This window comes from Jaculus jaculus, chromosome 12 (genome assembly GCF_020740685.1).
Source record: "Jaculus jaculus isolate mJacJac1 chromosome 12, mJacJac1.mat.Y.cur, whole genome shotgun sequence".
NCBI lineage: Eukaryota > Metazoa > Chordata > Mammalia > Rodentia > Dipodidae > Jaculus > Jaculus jaculus.
The window spans coordinates 24844868-24861757 of record NC_059113.1 but is presented as its reverse complement, the minus strand read 5'-3'; the positions used below and the strand labels follow the sequence as shown (position 1 = coordinate 24861757).

The 16890-nt window shown below is 42.9% G+C and overlaps 1 protein-coding gene across 3 annotated transcripts in view; it reads right to left on the bottom strand.

The window, feature by feature from the left end:
- Nucleotides 1–15838, bottom strand: part of Letm2 (leucine zipper and EF-hand containing transmembrane protein 2) — a 39162-nt gene extending 23324 nt beyond the window's left edge. The window contains exons 1-6 of one of the 3 annotated variants that reach the window (XM_045131209.1): nucleotides 15500–15838; nucleotides 14735–14813; nucleotides 12454–12907; nucleotides 8606–8749; nucleotides 2106–2243; nucleotides 112–312 (exon numbers count right to left, since the gene is read on the bottom strand). In XM_045131209.1, coding sequence (XP_044987144.1) covers nucleotides 112–312; nucleotides 2106–2243; nucleotides 8606–8749; nucleotides 12454–12907; nucleotides 14735–14781 — 984 coding nt within the window. In that variant the 5' untranslated portion in view covers nucleotides 14782–14813; nucleotides 15500–15838. Of the gene's footprint in view, nucleotides 1–111; nucleotides 313–2105; nucleotides 2244–8605; nucleotides 8750–12400; nucleotides 12908–14734; nucleotides 14814–15499 lie in introns of those variants that run through there. The other 2 variants (XM_045131210.1, XM_045131211.1) reach the window with 2 other exon arrangements.
- Between the last annotated feature and the right edge of the window lie 1052 nt (nucleotides 15839–16890).

The following is a 16890-nucleotide window of genomic DNA, read 5'->3' as shown; positions in this document are numbered from 1 at the left end:
CCACTTGTTCTATCACAGTCAGTCCATGACAGACTCAACCAAGATGCTATGCTTTGTCACAAAGGGATTCTAAGATGTCCCAGACCCCCATAGCTCAGCCTCAGCTCTTACTTCATCATCTGCTTTTATAGACTTCAGTGCCATCAGGAGCTGAAAACGGAGCAAATTGTTGGTTCCGAAGGCCTGCAGTTCCAGCAGCTTGCAGAGGGCAACCAGCTGGGGTCGATCTAAATGTTCCAGTGCTAGCTGGTCCTCAAAGAGTTTAGAAAAGCGAACAATCTCCTTCGTGCTGGGCTTGTGGCCTGTTTGGACCTAAGTAATGGGACAAAGACTAATTAAAATATATTTCCTGGGCTGGAGAAATAACTTAGTGGTCAAGTTGCTTCCCTGCAAAACCCAAGGACCCAGGTTCAATTTCCTATGACCCATGTAAGTCAGATGCACAAGGTGGAACATGTGTCTGGAAGTCATTTACAGTGGCCAGAGGTCCTGTCATGCCCATTCTCTCTCTCTCTCCCCCTACCCCCTTTCATTATCTCTCAAATAAATAAAATAAAAACTAAAAAAAAGAAAAAAAGAATTCATATAATCTTCCCAATAGAGGCTTTATATCCTGAAAATGTATTCCATGGTTCAAACAGAAATAAATCTCTGGGGCTAAAGAGATGGCTTAGTGGTTAAAGAGCTTGCCTGAAAAGCTTTCTGCCTGAGTTCAATTCCCCAGTCTGCAAGTAAAGCCAGATGCATAAAGTGGCACATGTGTCTAGAGTTTGTTTTCAGAGGCTAGAGGTCTTGGCATGCCCCCACACACATACTTTCTCTCCCTTTCTCAAATAAATAATTTTTTTTTAATTTTTGGTTTATTTATTTATTTGAGAGCAACAGACACAGAGAGAGAAAGAGGCAGAGAGAATGGGTGCACCAGGGCCTCCAGCCACTGCAAACGAACTCCAGACGTGAGTGCCCCCCTGTGCATCTGGCTAACATGGGTCCTGGGGAATTGAGCCTCGAACTGGGGTCCTTAGGCTTCACAGGCAAGCGCCAGCCCATAGAAATAAAATATTTTTTAAAAAGAAATCTTGGGGCTGGAGAGATGGCTTAGCGGTTAAGCGCTTGCCTGTGAAGCCTAAGGACCCCGGTTCGAGGCTCGGTTCTCCAGGTCCCACGTTAGCCAGATGCACAAGGTGGCGCATGCGTCTGGAGTTCGTTTGCAGAGGCTGGAAGCCCTGGTGCGCCCATTCTCTCTCTCCCTCTATCTGTCTTTCTCTCTATGTCTGTCGCTCTCAAATAAATAAATTAAAAATTTAAATAAAAAAAAAAAAAAAAGAAATCTTGGCCTGGAGAGATGGCTTAGCAGTTAAGCGTTTGCCTGTGAAGCCTAAGGACCCCAGTTCGAGGCTCAATTCCCCAGGACCCATGTTAGCCAGATGCACAGGGGGGCACTCACGTCTGGAGTTCGTTTGCAGTGGCTGGAGGCCCTGGTGCATCCATTCTCTCTGCCTCTTTCTCTCTCTGTCTCTTTCTCTGTCTGCTTCTTTCTCTCTCTGTCTGTTGCACTCAAATAAATAAATAAAAATAAATTAAAAAAAAAAGAAATCTCTGCCTAAAGTCAAATTAAATCACCTGAAAAATCAGTAATATTTCAAAAGTTTGGCTAATTCTACTGATCTTTCCAAGAAAGTCTTACAGTCTTCAGCCTATACTTTGTTGTTATTGGTTTTGTTTTTTTCAGGTAGGGTCTCACTCTAGCCCAAGCTGACATGCTGATTACTTTAAAATGGGTTTTTCTGCAACCTACTGCAAATGTTTATAATGTTGCATAATTATAACTTTTTTTTTTTTTTGAGGTAGGGTCTCACTCTAGCCCAGGCTAACCTGTAATTCACTATGTAGTCTCAGGGTGGCCTCAAACTCACACCAATCCTCCTACCTCTGCCTCCCAAGTGCTGGGATTAAAGGCATGAGCCACCACGCCCACTCTGCATATTTATAACTTAAATATTTGCAAGTTCAAAGATTCTGGACAATTTGAAAGATACGTAATGGCATAAATGTTTCATGTAACTCCAGCCCAGAAACTGCTGGGATCAAAGAGATTGTGGCACCTGTTTGACATAGGAGGAAAACTGTGACGAGGCATCTCCCAACTTGGCTCTGTTCCTCTTCGCCATTTCTGTCATTGTTTCTTGAAGGAATTTCGCTATTTCCAACTTTGCAGCCATTTTCTTTCTCTGCTTTTCTTCCTTAATAGAAGAGGAGAAAGTGAATCCTTCATAACTGCAACTTGGTACCGACACAATAAGTAATGGCCACCCTGTTACTCTCATCCTGTAGCACACTGTATGAACACTGTCTGCAGGCTTCATTAAATAGGTTTTGTGAGAACCAGAAGAAATTTAGCTTCTATTTGAAAATTGTCTCCTTAATCTTCTGTTTATTTCTCATGAACGCAATGATCGTAACATTTGATAGCTTCCTCAATAAGAGATTTTTTTTCATTACTTAGAAAGAGATGCTCTCTCTAACTCATACAAATCATCTAGGCTGTTACTTAAGCTAAACCCTGGTCTGTGATATCAGATTGGAAGCTTGGAAAATTGACTCTATGCCACAGTGGCTTACAGTGTAAGTAGAAAGTGACATAACTAATAATACGGTAAGTTAAAGGATAAAATAGACTTGAAAACAGCACAAGATATAAGAGGATTAAGTGTACATTCTTTTATTTTATTTATTTGCCTGTGTGGGTTGGGGGACAGGGCCTCCTGCCACAGCAAACAAATGCTTGTGCCACTTTTTGTGTCTGGCTTATGTGGGTGGCTTGGGAATTGAACTCAGGCTGGCAAGTTTTGCACGCAAGTGCCTTTGACCACTTAGCTGACATCCCAGCCCCCTAAACATTAGCCAGTATTTGTTAGTTGTTGTTCATCATCAGAAATGCAATGTCGTAACATTTTCAAAATAACTATGGTAGGGGGCTGGAGAAATGGCTCAAAAATTAAGGTGACTCTCATAAAAAGCCAGACTACAGCATTCTTGCTCCCAACAGTATAACATCTGAAATGCCATGCTTTCCATCCAGAATAGACAGACTGTGCTAAAATTTCATCCACTCTCTAAAGCTAAATGGATCATACACCTAAATGTAAATTTCAAAACTACAAAACCCCTATAAAAAAAAAAAAAAACAGGAGAAAGCTGGGCATGGTGGCACACGTCTTTAATCCTAGCACTCAGGAGGCAGAGGTAGGAGGATCACCATGAGATCGAGGCCACTGAGACTACATAGTGAATTCCAGGTCAGCCTGAGCTACAGTGAGACCCTACCTCAAAACAAAACAAAAACAACAACAAAAAAAAAAAAAAAAAAACAAAAACAGAAGAAAATCTAGATTACCTGGGGTTTAGTAATGAGTTTTTATCTGTAACATTAAAATCCTGATTCATGAGAGAAAAAAAAATTGATGTCAGACATCATTACAAGTGAAAGATATTGCTCAGAGCATGAAAAGCCACAGGTATAATTATATTTAATCCCCAATGCCACCAAAAGGGGGGGGGAAGGGCCACAGACTAAAATAAAATAGTTGCAAAATGTATATTTGGATAAAAGACTTTATCCATAATATACACAGAACTCAAAACAATAATACAAAAACAATCTAGTTAAAAGTGGACAAAGGGGGCTGGAGAGATGGCTTAGAGGTTAAGGCGTTTGCCTGTGAAGCCTAAGGACCCATGTTCAATTCTCCAGATCCCACATAAGCCAGATACACAAAGGTGAGGAAAGCACAAGGTCACACATGCCCACTAGGTGGCACAAGTGTCTGGAGTTCGATTTCAGTGGCTGAGGTCCTGGCACACCAATTTTCTCTGTCTCTATCTCTGTCTCTGTCTTCCTCTCTCTCTCTCTCTCTAAAATAATAAAAACATTTTTTTTAAAAAACTGGGTAAAAGACCTAACATACCTCCACAAAGACATAGCAATGCCAGGTGAGCACATGAAAAGATGCTCAACTACCATTGCATATCATTTAGATAGCTGAGATCTGAAATGACAGCATATCAGATGCTGGGGAATTATAGAACAATAGAATACAGAATGCTATAGTTACTTTGGAAGGCAGTTTAGCAATTTCTTTCAAAACGAAACATAAACTTACTATATGAGCCAGCAATCCCTCTTTTCCAGGTAAATGTAACTAATATCCATAGAAAAATCTAAACACAAATATTTATAGCAGATTTTTGTTGTTGTTGTTGTTGTTTTGTTTTTCAAGGTAGGATATTGTTCCAGCCCAGGCTGACCTGGAATTCACTATGCAGTCCCAGGGTGGCTTCAAACTCATAGCAATCCTCCTACCTCTGCCTCCTGAGTGCTGGGATTAAAAGCATGAGCCACCACCCCTGACTCTTTTATTTATTTATTTATTTATACTTTTTTGTTTATTTTTATTTTTAGGTAAGGTCTTCCTCCAGTCGAGGCTGACCTGAAATTCACAATATAGTCTCAGGATGTCCTCAAACTCACAGCAATCCTCCTACCTCTGCCTCCCAAGTGCTTGGATTAAAGGTGGTATGTGCCATCATGGCTGGCTCTGGCTCTTTTTAAAAATTTTATTTTATTTATTTATTTGCAAGCATAAATAGAGAGAGAAAGGGTGTATCAGGGCTTCTAGCCACTGCAAATAAACACCAGACAGGTGTGCCACCTTATGCATCTGGTTAAAGGTGCTTGCTTATAAAGCCTGATGGTCCAGATTCAATGCTCCAGTACCCATTGAAAGTCATAAAGTGGCACATGCATCTGAGTTTATTTGCAGTGCCAACACCTGGCATGCCCATTCTCATTCATCCATTCTCTCTCTTGTAAATAAATTAAAATTTAAAAATAAGTAAAAAGCAAATAAGCAACAAGCATAAATGGGAAAAGTTTGTAATCCTGGAATTGTAATGTGGAGGCTGGCAGGTGGCTCATGACTTTGAAAACAGCCTTAGCTACTACAAAGCAGTCTCATTCTCATAACCTGGGGGACATGAGATCCTGTCTCAAAAACCCGAATAAGGGCTTGAGGGATGGCTCAGTGGATAAGGCGTGCCTGCAAAACCTAACGACCTAGTTTTGGTTCCCCAGGACACATATTAGCCAGATGCACAAGGTGGCACATGTGTCTGGAGTTTGTTTGCAGTGGCTGGAGGCCCTGGCGTGCCCATTCTCTCTCTCTGTCAAATAAATAAACAAAAATTTTTTAAAATGAGGGTAGAGCTGGGCATGGTGGTGTACGCCTTTAATAGCAGTACTCAGGAGGCAGAGGTTGGAGGATCGCCATGAGTTCAAGGCCACCCTCAAACTACATAATGAATTTCAGGTCAGCCTGAGCTAGAGTGAAACCCTACCTCAAAAAAAAAAAAAAAAGAGGGTAAATTGACTATTAATATTAAAAAATGTTATTTATTCACACATAGCACTATTATTCAATGTCTTTTCATAGAAGAATTTTGATTGTGTATTACTAAGTGAAAGTGAGTGTGAACAAGTTATACACTGTATGATTTCAACTACATGACATGCTGGAAAAGGCAAAACTACAAAGACAGTGAAAACAAATCAGTGGTTGCCACAGAGTGAAGAGGAACAGAGTAGAGACAGACAGGTGGGTCACATAGGGTTTTTAGAGCAGTGAAACCACTCTGCATAATACATTCTGTATAATACATTTTCTGCATAATGATGGTATGTATGACATTACTACACATCCAACAGAACTGCACACTACAAAGAGTGAACCCAAGTGTTGAGTATGAGATTTCATTAATAATATTGACAATGGTCTTTTTTCAGTTTTGTAAGTTAACTATTATTATTGTTATTGGTTTTCTGAGGTAGGGTCTCACTCTAGCTCAGGCCAACCTGGAATTCCCTACGTAGTCTCAGGGTGGCCTTAAACTCACAGTGATCCTCCTGCCCTGCCTCCCAAGTGCTGAGATTAAAGGCATGTGCCACCACACCCGGCTTAAAGTTGACTATTATTTTTATTATATTTTATTTATTTGAAAGACAGAGTGAGAGAAAAAGAGGCAGAGAGAGAGAGAGAGAGAGAGAGAGAGAGAATAGACATGCCAGGGATTCCAGCCACTACAAACCAACTCCAGATGCGTGCCACTTTGTGCATCTGGCATTACATGGCTACTGGGGGACAGAACTTGGGGCCTTAGGCTTTACAGCCAGGCACCTTAACCACTAAGCCATCTCTCCAGCCCCTTTTCATTAATTTTTATTGTTTGTACATATGTGTATATGCATATGTATGGGAGCATGGGCTTGCCATGGCATGTGTGTGGAAGTTGGAGGACAACTTTGAGGTATTTCTCCTCTCCTTCTGTGGTGGTTTGATTCAGGTGTCCCCCATAAACGTAGGTGTTCTGAATGCTAGGTTCCCAGCTGATGGATATTTGGGAATTAGCGCCTCCTTGAGGGAGTGTATTGTTGAGGGTGGGCTTATGGGTGTTACAGCCAGTTTCCCCTTGCCAGTGTCTGGCACACTCTCCTGTTTTTATTGTCCACCTTATGTTGGCCAGGGGGTGATGTCCACCCTCTGCTCATGCCATCATTTTCCCCTGCCATCATGAAGCTTCCCCTCAAGCCTGCAAGCCAAAATAAATCTCTTTTTCCCAGAAGCTGCTCTTGGTTGGGTGATTTCTACCAGCACTGTGAACTGGACTGCAACAGTGAAGTGGTACCAAAGAGTGGAATTGCTGTTAGACACCTGACTGTGTGGCTTTGACCTTTTGGAGCTGATTTTCAAGAGGAATGTGGGAGGATTTGAAACCTTGGCCTAACTGATGCCTTGCAGTGCTGTAAGTACAGCTTGACGGACTGTTTTGGTCTGAGCTGCAAGACCTGAATGCAGTAAGAACTATGGACTGTGAGGTTTGGCTTATGAGGATGAGAAAGAGCTTTGCTTGGACTGGGCTAGCAGTTTGTGTGAGAAGCTTGCTCTTATGCCTGTGTCCCGAGAAGTTGTGCAGGGTTGCTTTGCATCAAAATGAACTGGTGTGAGCAGAGGGATATGGCACAGAAATCAATCAATCAATCAATCAATCAATCTTTGGGTGAACTGTTGGCTGTTCAGCTGCAACTAAGATTACAACCTTTGAGACTGGGCTAGCTGACCTGCACTGGGGCAATAGGAAGAATGTTGATTCTTTTGAAGGGGCCTGAGTGCTCAAGGAGTGTCCTGTTTTTCAAAGTCTGCTTTATTCCCCCCTGGATTAAGAAATTGGCACCCAACCTGGTATTGTGGAGTATGAGAAATGCAGGAAACAGAGGGTCATTGAGTTTGCAACACAGTCTTGTGTTTTGGAAACGGCCATGGGCAGTGTGAAGCAGGTTTGCTGGATGCCTGCATGGAGACCCCATGGGGCCATGAGGATGAACCATGGATTGCACTGGAGACCCAGTGGAGATGCCGGGACCACGAGATGGTGCTGAGGAAAGCTGCTGGCCCCAAGGAAGTTTTACAGGACTGTGAGTAGCCTAGCTGGAGGGGCGGAATTGGAACGCCAGAGACTTGTTGCCGGTTAGAATTACTGGACCTGGAGATTTGTCACTGGCTGCAGTTGTTGCACTTGAAGCTACAGAGTTTGATGTTTGCCTTGATCGTTTTAAATCTTGTATTGGTTCAATATTTCTGTTATGCCCAATGTCATCTTTTGCAGTATGAATGTTTATTCTGTGCCATTATGGTTTTTTTGAGGCTATTTTTGGCATTATGGCTCAGTTAAAAGATCTTGGTCTATGGGGATGTATAAACATCATTTGAATTGATAAAAACTATGGGACTTTTAAAGTTAGATGAATGCATTGCATTTTACATCATGTATTATCAGTTTATGGGGGCTAGGGGCAGAATGTGGTGGTTTGATTCAGGTGTCCTCCATAAACTTAAGTGTTCTGAATGCTAGGTTCCCAGCTGATGGATATTTGGGAATTAATGCTTCCTGGAGGGAGTGTATTGCTGGGGGCGGGCTTATGGGTGTTATAGCCAGTTTCCCCATGCCAGTGTCTGGCACACTCTCCTGTTGCTATTGTCTACCTTATATTGGCCAGGGGGTGCTGTTCACCCTCTGCTCATGCCATCATTTTCCTCTGCCATCGTGGAGCTTCCCGTCGAGCCTGTAAGCCAAAATACATCTCTTTTTCCCAGAAGCTACTCTTGGTTGGGTGATTTCTAACACCAATGCGAAGCTGACTGCAACACCTTCCATCCTTTTGAGACAGGGTTTCTACTGCTGCTGCTACCTATAAGCTTCTAGATTATCCTGGCTCTGCCTCCTGTCACCACAGGCTCATTGGGACTACAGATACATGTTCCACTTTGCATCTGGCTTTACATGGATACTGAGAACGATCAAACTCAGGTTAGCAGGCTTACAAGCCAGTACCCTTAACCACTGAGTCATCTCTCCAGACCCCCTAATAATGGTTCTTTAGTTGTAACAAATGTTCATTTGTTATATGCCCAATTTTTATAAAAATAAAAACGACTCTAAAAACTAAAGTCTACTCATTTTTTTTTTTTTTAAGTTTTAGAACCTTACATACCTTTTTGGATTCACTTTCAAAAGTAGATGGCAACATTTCTGGGAAGAGCTTCAAAAATACTGGTATCAAGAATTCCATAAAGGGTACAATTATGAACACCATAAATGGAACCAAGCGGAAGAAATCAGCACAAGTTCTCAACAGCTAGAGAAATAAATGCATAAGCAGTAGTTCATTATTTTAGGACATGCCCAAAACCAAACCAAGCCACCACAAGAACCCCTACCAAAACAAAAAAGTCCTCCTTGGTACTTGACAGAAAGAAACCAAGAACAGATATTCTGCAGCTGGAAAGGCGTTTTTTTTTTTTTTTTTTTTTTTTTCTTTACCATAGCTCTGAATATATATGGCTACCTTCAAGGAAATCTATGACAATTAAAACGTGTCACAACAAAACCCCACTTAGGAGGGCCCCAGAGAAATGGGAACAGGGGAGGGGGAATAAAATGGTATAATCTGATTTAAAAAAAATAATGTTAGGTGTGGTGGCACACGCCTTTAATCCCAGCACTTGGGAGGCTAAGGTAGGAGGATTACTGTGAGTTCAAGGCCTGAGACTACATAGTGAATTCCAGGTCAGCCTAGGCTAGAGAGAGACCCTAGCTCGAAACCCTCTCCCTCTAAATTTTTGTTTTTCGAGGTAGGGTCTTGCTCTAGCCCAGGCTGACCTGGAATTTACTATATAGCCTCATGGTGGCCTTGAGCTCGTAGGGGATCCTTCAAGTGCTGGGATAAAAGGCGTGTGCTACCACGCTTGGCTTTTTTTTCTTTTTTTGAGATGAGGGCTCACTATGTTGCCCAAGTAGATCTTGAATTCCTGAGCTCAAATGGATCTAACCTCCTCAGCCTCACTAGTGCTTGGGACTATAGGTATGTTTCACTGAACTTAGATTTAGGTTTTTTTCTTAAAAATAATTTATTTATTTATTTATATAGAGAAAGAGGCAGAGAGAGAATGGGTGTGCCAGGGCTTCTAGCCACTGCAAATGAACTCCAGAAGCATGCACCACCTTGTGCATCTGGATTACGTGGGTACTGGGGAATTGAACCTGGGTCCTTAGGCTTCACAGGCAAGTACCTTAACTGCTAAGCCATCTCTCCAGCCCAAGTTGTGTTTATTTCTAAATTCATATATTAAATATATTAACAGTTTATTTTTTCTAATATATTAAACCTTAAGCCTCTCAACTCTTCTGGTCCTTAAATTTTTTTTTTTGAAAAACACAATTATGGGGGCTGAGAAGATGGCTGAATGGTTAAAGGTACTTGCTTGCAAGGTCTGCCAGCCTGGGTTCAATTCCTGAGCTGCCCGTGTAAGCTGAACACAAGTGGCACAAGTGTCTGATACTCATTTGCAGCTGCAAGAGGCCCTGACACACCCACCCACGCCCATAACACACATACAGATACAGTTTTTAAATATTTTATTATTTATTTGAGGGAAGGAGAGAGACAGAAGCAGATAGAAAGAATGGGCACACCAAGGACTCTAGCCTTACATGGGTACTGGAGTTTCAAACCTGGGTCCTTTGGCTTTGCCAGAAAGTGTCTTAACTGCTAAGCCATATCTCCAGCACAAATAAAAAAATATTTAAATAAAATAACACAATTATAATTTTATAGACAAATATGTAAAAATTTATGAATTTAAATCCAAGGGCTGGGGAGATGGCACAGTGGGTGAACCTGAGTTCAGAATCCCAGTATCCACATAAAATTACAGGGTGTGCCAGCGTACATCTGCCATACCAGAACCGGGAAAGCAGAGACAGGAGGTTCCCTAGGGCTGGCCTGCTAACTAATCTAACCAATTAGGTGAGCTCCAGGGTTAGTGTAAGACTACCTCAAAAAAAGAAGGTGGAAAGCAACTGAGGAAGGCATTCTACATTGAACCCTGCTTCCACACGCATGCATCCACACACACATGCACATGAGTGCACACACATGAACAAGCACACATTCATGTAAAACACACACATAAAAGAGTATAAATTCCAGCCAGCTCCAGATAAATAAAATCAGAAAGAAACAACTTCTCTAGGGCTGGAGATGGCTTAGCAGTTAAGATGCCTACCTGCAAGGCCAAAGGACCAGATTCCCACTCCCCAGGACCCATTTAAGCCAGATGCAAAAGGTGGCACATGCGTCTGGGGTTCATTTGAAGCATCTGTATGCCCTGGCATGCCCATTCTCTCTCTCTGTCAAATAAATAAATTTAAGCAAGAAGAAACAAGTTATCTAGGCACTGGGGGTAATATATAGCTCAGTGGAAAGGCCCTTACGCAGCATGTCCAAGGCAGGCCCTGGGTTCCATTCCCAGTACTGCAATTTCTTACCAGTACCTATGCTGCTCATTTTAAATTTGTTTTGTTTTGTTTTTCGAGGTAGGGTCTCACTCTAGTCCAGGCTGACCTGGAACTCGCTATGTAGTCTCAGGGTGGCCTCGAACTCAAGGCAATCCACTTATCTCTGTCATCCAAGAGCTGGGATTAGGCATGCACTACACCTGGCTGTTTTGTTTTGTTTTTTTTTGAGGGTAGGAGATGGTAGGAATCAAACCCATGGCCTGGAGCATGCCAGGCAAGTTGCTTACAAATTTTGTTGTTTTGTTGTTTGAAGCAGAGCCTCCCTCTAGCCTGGGCCTGGACCTTACTCTGCAGTCCAGGCTAGCCTGAAATTCACAGTGATCCTCCAATCTCAGCTTCCCAACTGCTGGGACTGAAAGCATGCATCACCACTCCCTGCTACTTACTTAGGGATTTTGTTGTTGTTGTTTTGTTTTGTTTTTCAAGGTAGAGTCTCACTCTAGCACAGGCTGACCTAGAATTCACTCTCTATTCTCAGGGTGGCCTCAAACTCACAGTGATCCTCCTAACTCTGCCTCCTGAGTACTAGGATTAAAGGCATGTGCCACCACACCTGGCTGACTTTTTTTTTTTTTTTTGAGGTAGGGTCTCACTCTAGCCTAGGCTGACCTGGAATTTGCTATGTAGTCTCACGGTGGTCTTGAACTCACGGCGATCCTCCTACCTCCTCTGCTTCTCAAGTGCTGGGATTAAACGTGTGTGCCACCATACCTGGCTCATACTTAGGGATATATATATATATATATATATATATATAAATTTATATATACATACATACATACATATATGTATATGTAAAATTTTTTTTTTGAGAGAGAGAAAGCAATAGATGGAAAGAGACTGGGTATGGATGTGCCAGGACCAACTGCCACTGCAAATGAACTCCAGACACATGTGTCACTCTGGGTATCTGGCTTTATGTGGGTACTGGGGAATCAAGCCTGGGATCAGGCTTTCAGGCTCTGCAAGCAAGTGCCTTTAATTGCTGAGCCATCATTCCAGCCCCTACTTAGGGATTATTATGATTTATTTATTTTGGTTTTTTGAGGTAGGGTCTTGCTCTATCACTGGCTGACCTGGAATTCACTCAGTAGTCTCATGTTGGCCTTCAACTCATGGTGATCCTCCTACCTCTGCCTCCCAAGTGCTGGGATTAAAGGCGTGTACTACCACACCCTGCTACTTAGGAATTTTTTTAATATTTTATTTTTTTATTCATTTGTTTGAGAAAGAGGGAGAGAGGAAGAGAGAATGGGTGTGCCAGGGCCTTCAGCTACTGCAAACAAATTCTAGATGCATGCACCACCTTATGGGTCCTGGAAAATTGAACCTAGGTCTTTTGGCTTTGCAGGTAAGTGCCTTAACTGCTAAGCCATTTCTCCAGCCCTATTTAAAGATTTTTAAGCTGAAGGTTAAGTTTAAAGTCTGCCTCCCAAACATCTAGTTTTCATGTCTTCTATCTCAGAGATGATTCTTGCCTACCCTCCGCCTCTCTCGCCTGGTCAGCACTTGTCCATGCAGCAGCTTCCAAACCATTCGGATAGCAACTTTAGTGTCAAGCCAAAGTAAATAAAATCCATTGTAATAATACTTAAGTTCATCCATGATTTTTTGTGACAAAGATTTCTTTCCTTCTTTAATCTTTGTTCCAGTTTCTTCTGTGGGCTGAGGGTTTGTCACCTTTGAATTTCCTGGGGTTTTCTCCGGCTGACGTTTATCAGGTACCTTTTGTAGCCAGCAAGTGGATGTGTGTAGCTTTTGTGTTAGTCTAGTCTGTAAGTGAAGAATTTTATTGCTTGACTGACTGGGATAGGAGTACTTCCTGCTTCCATAGTTTTTCATATAGGTCTTACTTAAATGAGGCTCTGGCACATGAAGAAATGCAAGTGATGGGAAGTAAGGGGTGCAGGCAGAACAGACAAAATGGCTAGGGAACCTGGAAAACAGAACATGAGTGTTCTCAGTTGAGTACATATTATTACAAACTTAAGAAAGATTTTATCTGGTTATAACAAAATAAGTAAGCCTATATGCCACTGATGTTCATTGATGAATGAAATAAAATTTATGTGTGTGTGTGCATGTGTACATGTTTTGTAGGACATCAGACCCAGGAATGTGTTCTACTGACCTATACTCCCAGCTAAAAAAAATGTAATTTTTTTGATAGTGCTGGAAATTGAACTCAGGAGTTCGCACATGCTAGCCAAGCACTCTACCATTAAGCTATACCCCCAGCCACAAAAATGTAACTTCTAATTCTAGTTGAAAAACAGTGTGTCCAATCATTGAATATGTTCTTATGAAAAATATTAATAATTCCCAAGAATAATTTGTTAGTTATAAAAATAATTTGTTCCATCTCGTTTTCTGGTTTTTCAAGGTAGGGTCTCGCTCTAGCTCAGGCTGACATGAAATACATTATGTAGTCTGCTGGGATTAAAGGTGTGTGCCACTATGCCCGACAAATGACTTGTTTTAATTTAAAATATCTACAAGTAAACTTCTTTTAGTCAGGGATGATGTCTGATAGGTTGTCTTCTCTATTAACTATCAGAAAATAGGTGGAAGACTTGCCTCTTTTTTTTTTTTTGTTACAGTCTCACTGTAGTTCAGGCTGACCTGGAATTCACGGTGTAGTCTCAGGGTAGCCTCGAACTCACAGTAATCTTCCTACCTCTGCCTCCCAAATGCTGAGATTAAAGGCATGCGCCACCACACCCTGCAGACTTGTGTTTTTAACCAGTCTAACACAAATATTTTACTGAAACATTTCATGGTGAGGATTGACTAATCATGTAATACTGCTCTGTCCAGGTAGTATTTGTAGACTCCATCAAATAAGAGGCACTTTTTAATAAGTGATGAAATGCCCATCCCCTAAAATTTCTCAAGAGCATTAAGAATTAGAATTGAGCACCCCGGCCACAGATCTTTATATTCTGGCATTGCAGTTAAACTAACACATCAGGTTGTTTGAAAATAATATATATGACAAAGAAAGTTACTGGCAGAGATAGCTTTTTCCATTTTTGCATCCAATTTTTGAAGCGTGCCAAGATTTAAAAAAAAAAAAAAAACTCTTTGAATGGCCAAAAGGGAAAATGTACAATGTATCTGGCATATGGTAAGTTTTCAATGAATATATTTCTGAATACATACATAAATGATAACAGACCTTAATCTGATGGGAACAGGCCCTAGGTCTGCCTTGTTCACTAGCCGTTTTAACTTTGCTTTTTAAACAACAGGGGCCCTCATGTAACAGTCATCAATAATATAAGTATCTCTTTATAACTATTAAGATCTTTTTTTTGAGATAGGGTCTTACTCTAGCCCAGGATGACCTGAAATTAGTCTCAGGCTGTCCTCAAACTCACAGTGATCCTCCTACTTCAGCATCCCAAGAGCTAGGATTAAAGGCACACACCACCATGCCCAGCCTAAAATTACTACATCTCCTATTCTTTGGTGTACCACACCTACAAAATTATTCAGGTTGGGTTTTAAAGCATATAGGACTTTTTGGGAAGCTTAAACTGTCATCTTCCTAAGAATTAACATAATTAAAAATCCACAGATTTTTTTGGGGGGGCATGGTAATCCTCCTATCTCTGCCTCCCAAGTGCTGGGATTAAAGGCAGGTGCTACCATGCCCAGCTTCAACATTGTTTTATATGTATACTAAGCTAATCCTTTTATATACATCTTTGTTAACCTGATGAAGTTCATATACATATGGGGGGTGAATTTCAAAGCTTACCTTGTCCAGAAAATAGCTAATACTGAATTATAGCTGTAGAAGGCCATATTTATTTTTGTTTCAACTAATTAACAGACACCTAGGCAAAAGAAATAAATAATTTAGTATTTTAAAAGACATCAATCAAATGATACAAGGATTTAAATGTTCTTAACTATTGCAAGGGCGGAAATTTTTGCATATACAAGGTGCAAAATCTTCATATTCCTTTCCAATAATCAGAGCGTTCTCTTGGCTCTAGATTTGAAAATTAGTACTTTGAGATCTCAATACATAGAAACGATCTCTAAGACGAGGCTCATGAAGATACTACCTGCAAAGACATTTTTTACTTCTGGTCAACATAAAGTTTTTAAAAATCTTGAATTTATTTTCAATTACTTATATTTTCCTTTCTATATTTGACCAAGCTACCCTAACCGTAATTTCATTTATGTAGCAATGATACTAATACACGATGCCTACTAAGAGTTCAAGTGTAGGTATAACCGAACCCCATGCCGGTGTTCGTCACAGAGCCCAACTGAGCTTCACCAACACCTTTCCTCCTCGGATGCTTTTCAGCCAGAGGCGGGGACTGCTTTCCCGAGAGTGTTAAAGGCGTGCCCGGGTGTCTCACGAATGGAAGCCTCAACGTCAGAGCTAACTTTTCCAGCAGGGCTCAGAACCGCCGGGGCCAGCCCAACGGCGGACGGTGCTTTCCTGGTGGGAGGCCAGACTGACCGCGGCGACCCCCGGGCTCGGGGCCCGGCGCTCCGGGGTTACCTCGGCGTCCCCCGCGTCCGCGGCCCCAGAGCAAACCGCGCCCGGGCTTCTTCCTCCGCCAGCAGCCTGAGCGCGGGGCTGAGGGGCGAACCGTGGCGGTGGGACTCAGGGAATGCTGCCCGCTGGACACGGGGCCGGGGACGGGCGGGCACACAGGCGGAGAGGGGAATGGAAGCTCAGGGCACTGGGGCCGCGCAGGATGCAGCCCCGGCGAACTCGGGCAGACAATGAGCCCCCGCCGCTACCTCCAAGGCCAGCTCGCCCGGAACAGCCGCCAAGGTTATCACAGCTCGGGCCCAATTCCATCCGGACCCGTAAGCTAGAAGGGCCGGAAGCCAAGTCTCTACGGCCCCGCCTCCTGAGCCTCCCGCATGACGTCATCATGAGTGACGACATCACCACCCAATGAGCGCTCGCTCCAGGGAGGGTGAACATCCTTCACCGGAGGAGTGGGTTTCGCCGCAAAGTCGCCTTCCCACGCGGGAAGACTTCCCGTTTGCGTTTAGATTAGGAAGCGTCTATTCTGGGGGACCCAAAGCTGACCTTTTTTTGTTGTTTTTTTTCCTGTTTGTCAACCTTCTAAGCCTGAGGCCAGCCCCTGAGAAACCCTTAAGTTAAGGCCATATTAAAGAAGCTTTTACCCAGGCGTTATGTGTCTGTTGTCGCCATGGTAACCATCTTGGAATCACTAATGACATCACTCGGATGTATTCTCCCCACCACCCTCCTAGACAAGGGGAGGCGAGCCTGGGAGGAAGCTGGGTGTGTGCGGCACCGATGGGGGCTGGGGAAATGGCTCAGCCAGGCGCTTGCTTGCGGAGTCGGCCGGCCCAGGTTCCAATATTCGCCTGCACCCACTTCAAAGCCAGACTCAGAAAGTGACGGATGTATCTGGGTTTGGTTTGCATACACGTGTGCAAATAAATAAAAACATAACACACATATACTAGGAAAGGTGACTTTATGAGTTTCCAGAGGGGAGGAGACGGCCACGGTAACGCGCGGTCGGAAGTAGCTCCGGACTGGAAGCGCTGAGATTCAGTCTACTCCTCGGCCTGGATGCAAGCTCTGGCCGTGGGCCTGACCCGGCAGACTTTGACTTCTGCTTTGATGGAGTCGCAGAAAGACTTAGAAGAGGTGATGGTGGGGCTGGAGAGATGGCTTAGCGGTTAAGTGTTTGCCTGTGAAGCCTAAGGACCCCGGTTCGAGGCTCGGTTCCCCAGGTCCCACGTTAGCCAGATGCACAAGGGGGCGCACGCGTCTGGAGTTCGTTTGCAGAGGCTGGAAGCCCTGGCGCGCCCATTCTCTCTCTCTCCCTCTATCTGTCTTTCTCTCTGTGTCTGTTGCTCTCAAATAAATAAATAAATAAATAAAAAGAGGTGATGGTGCAC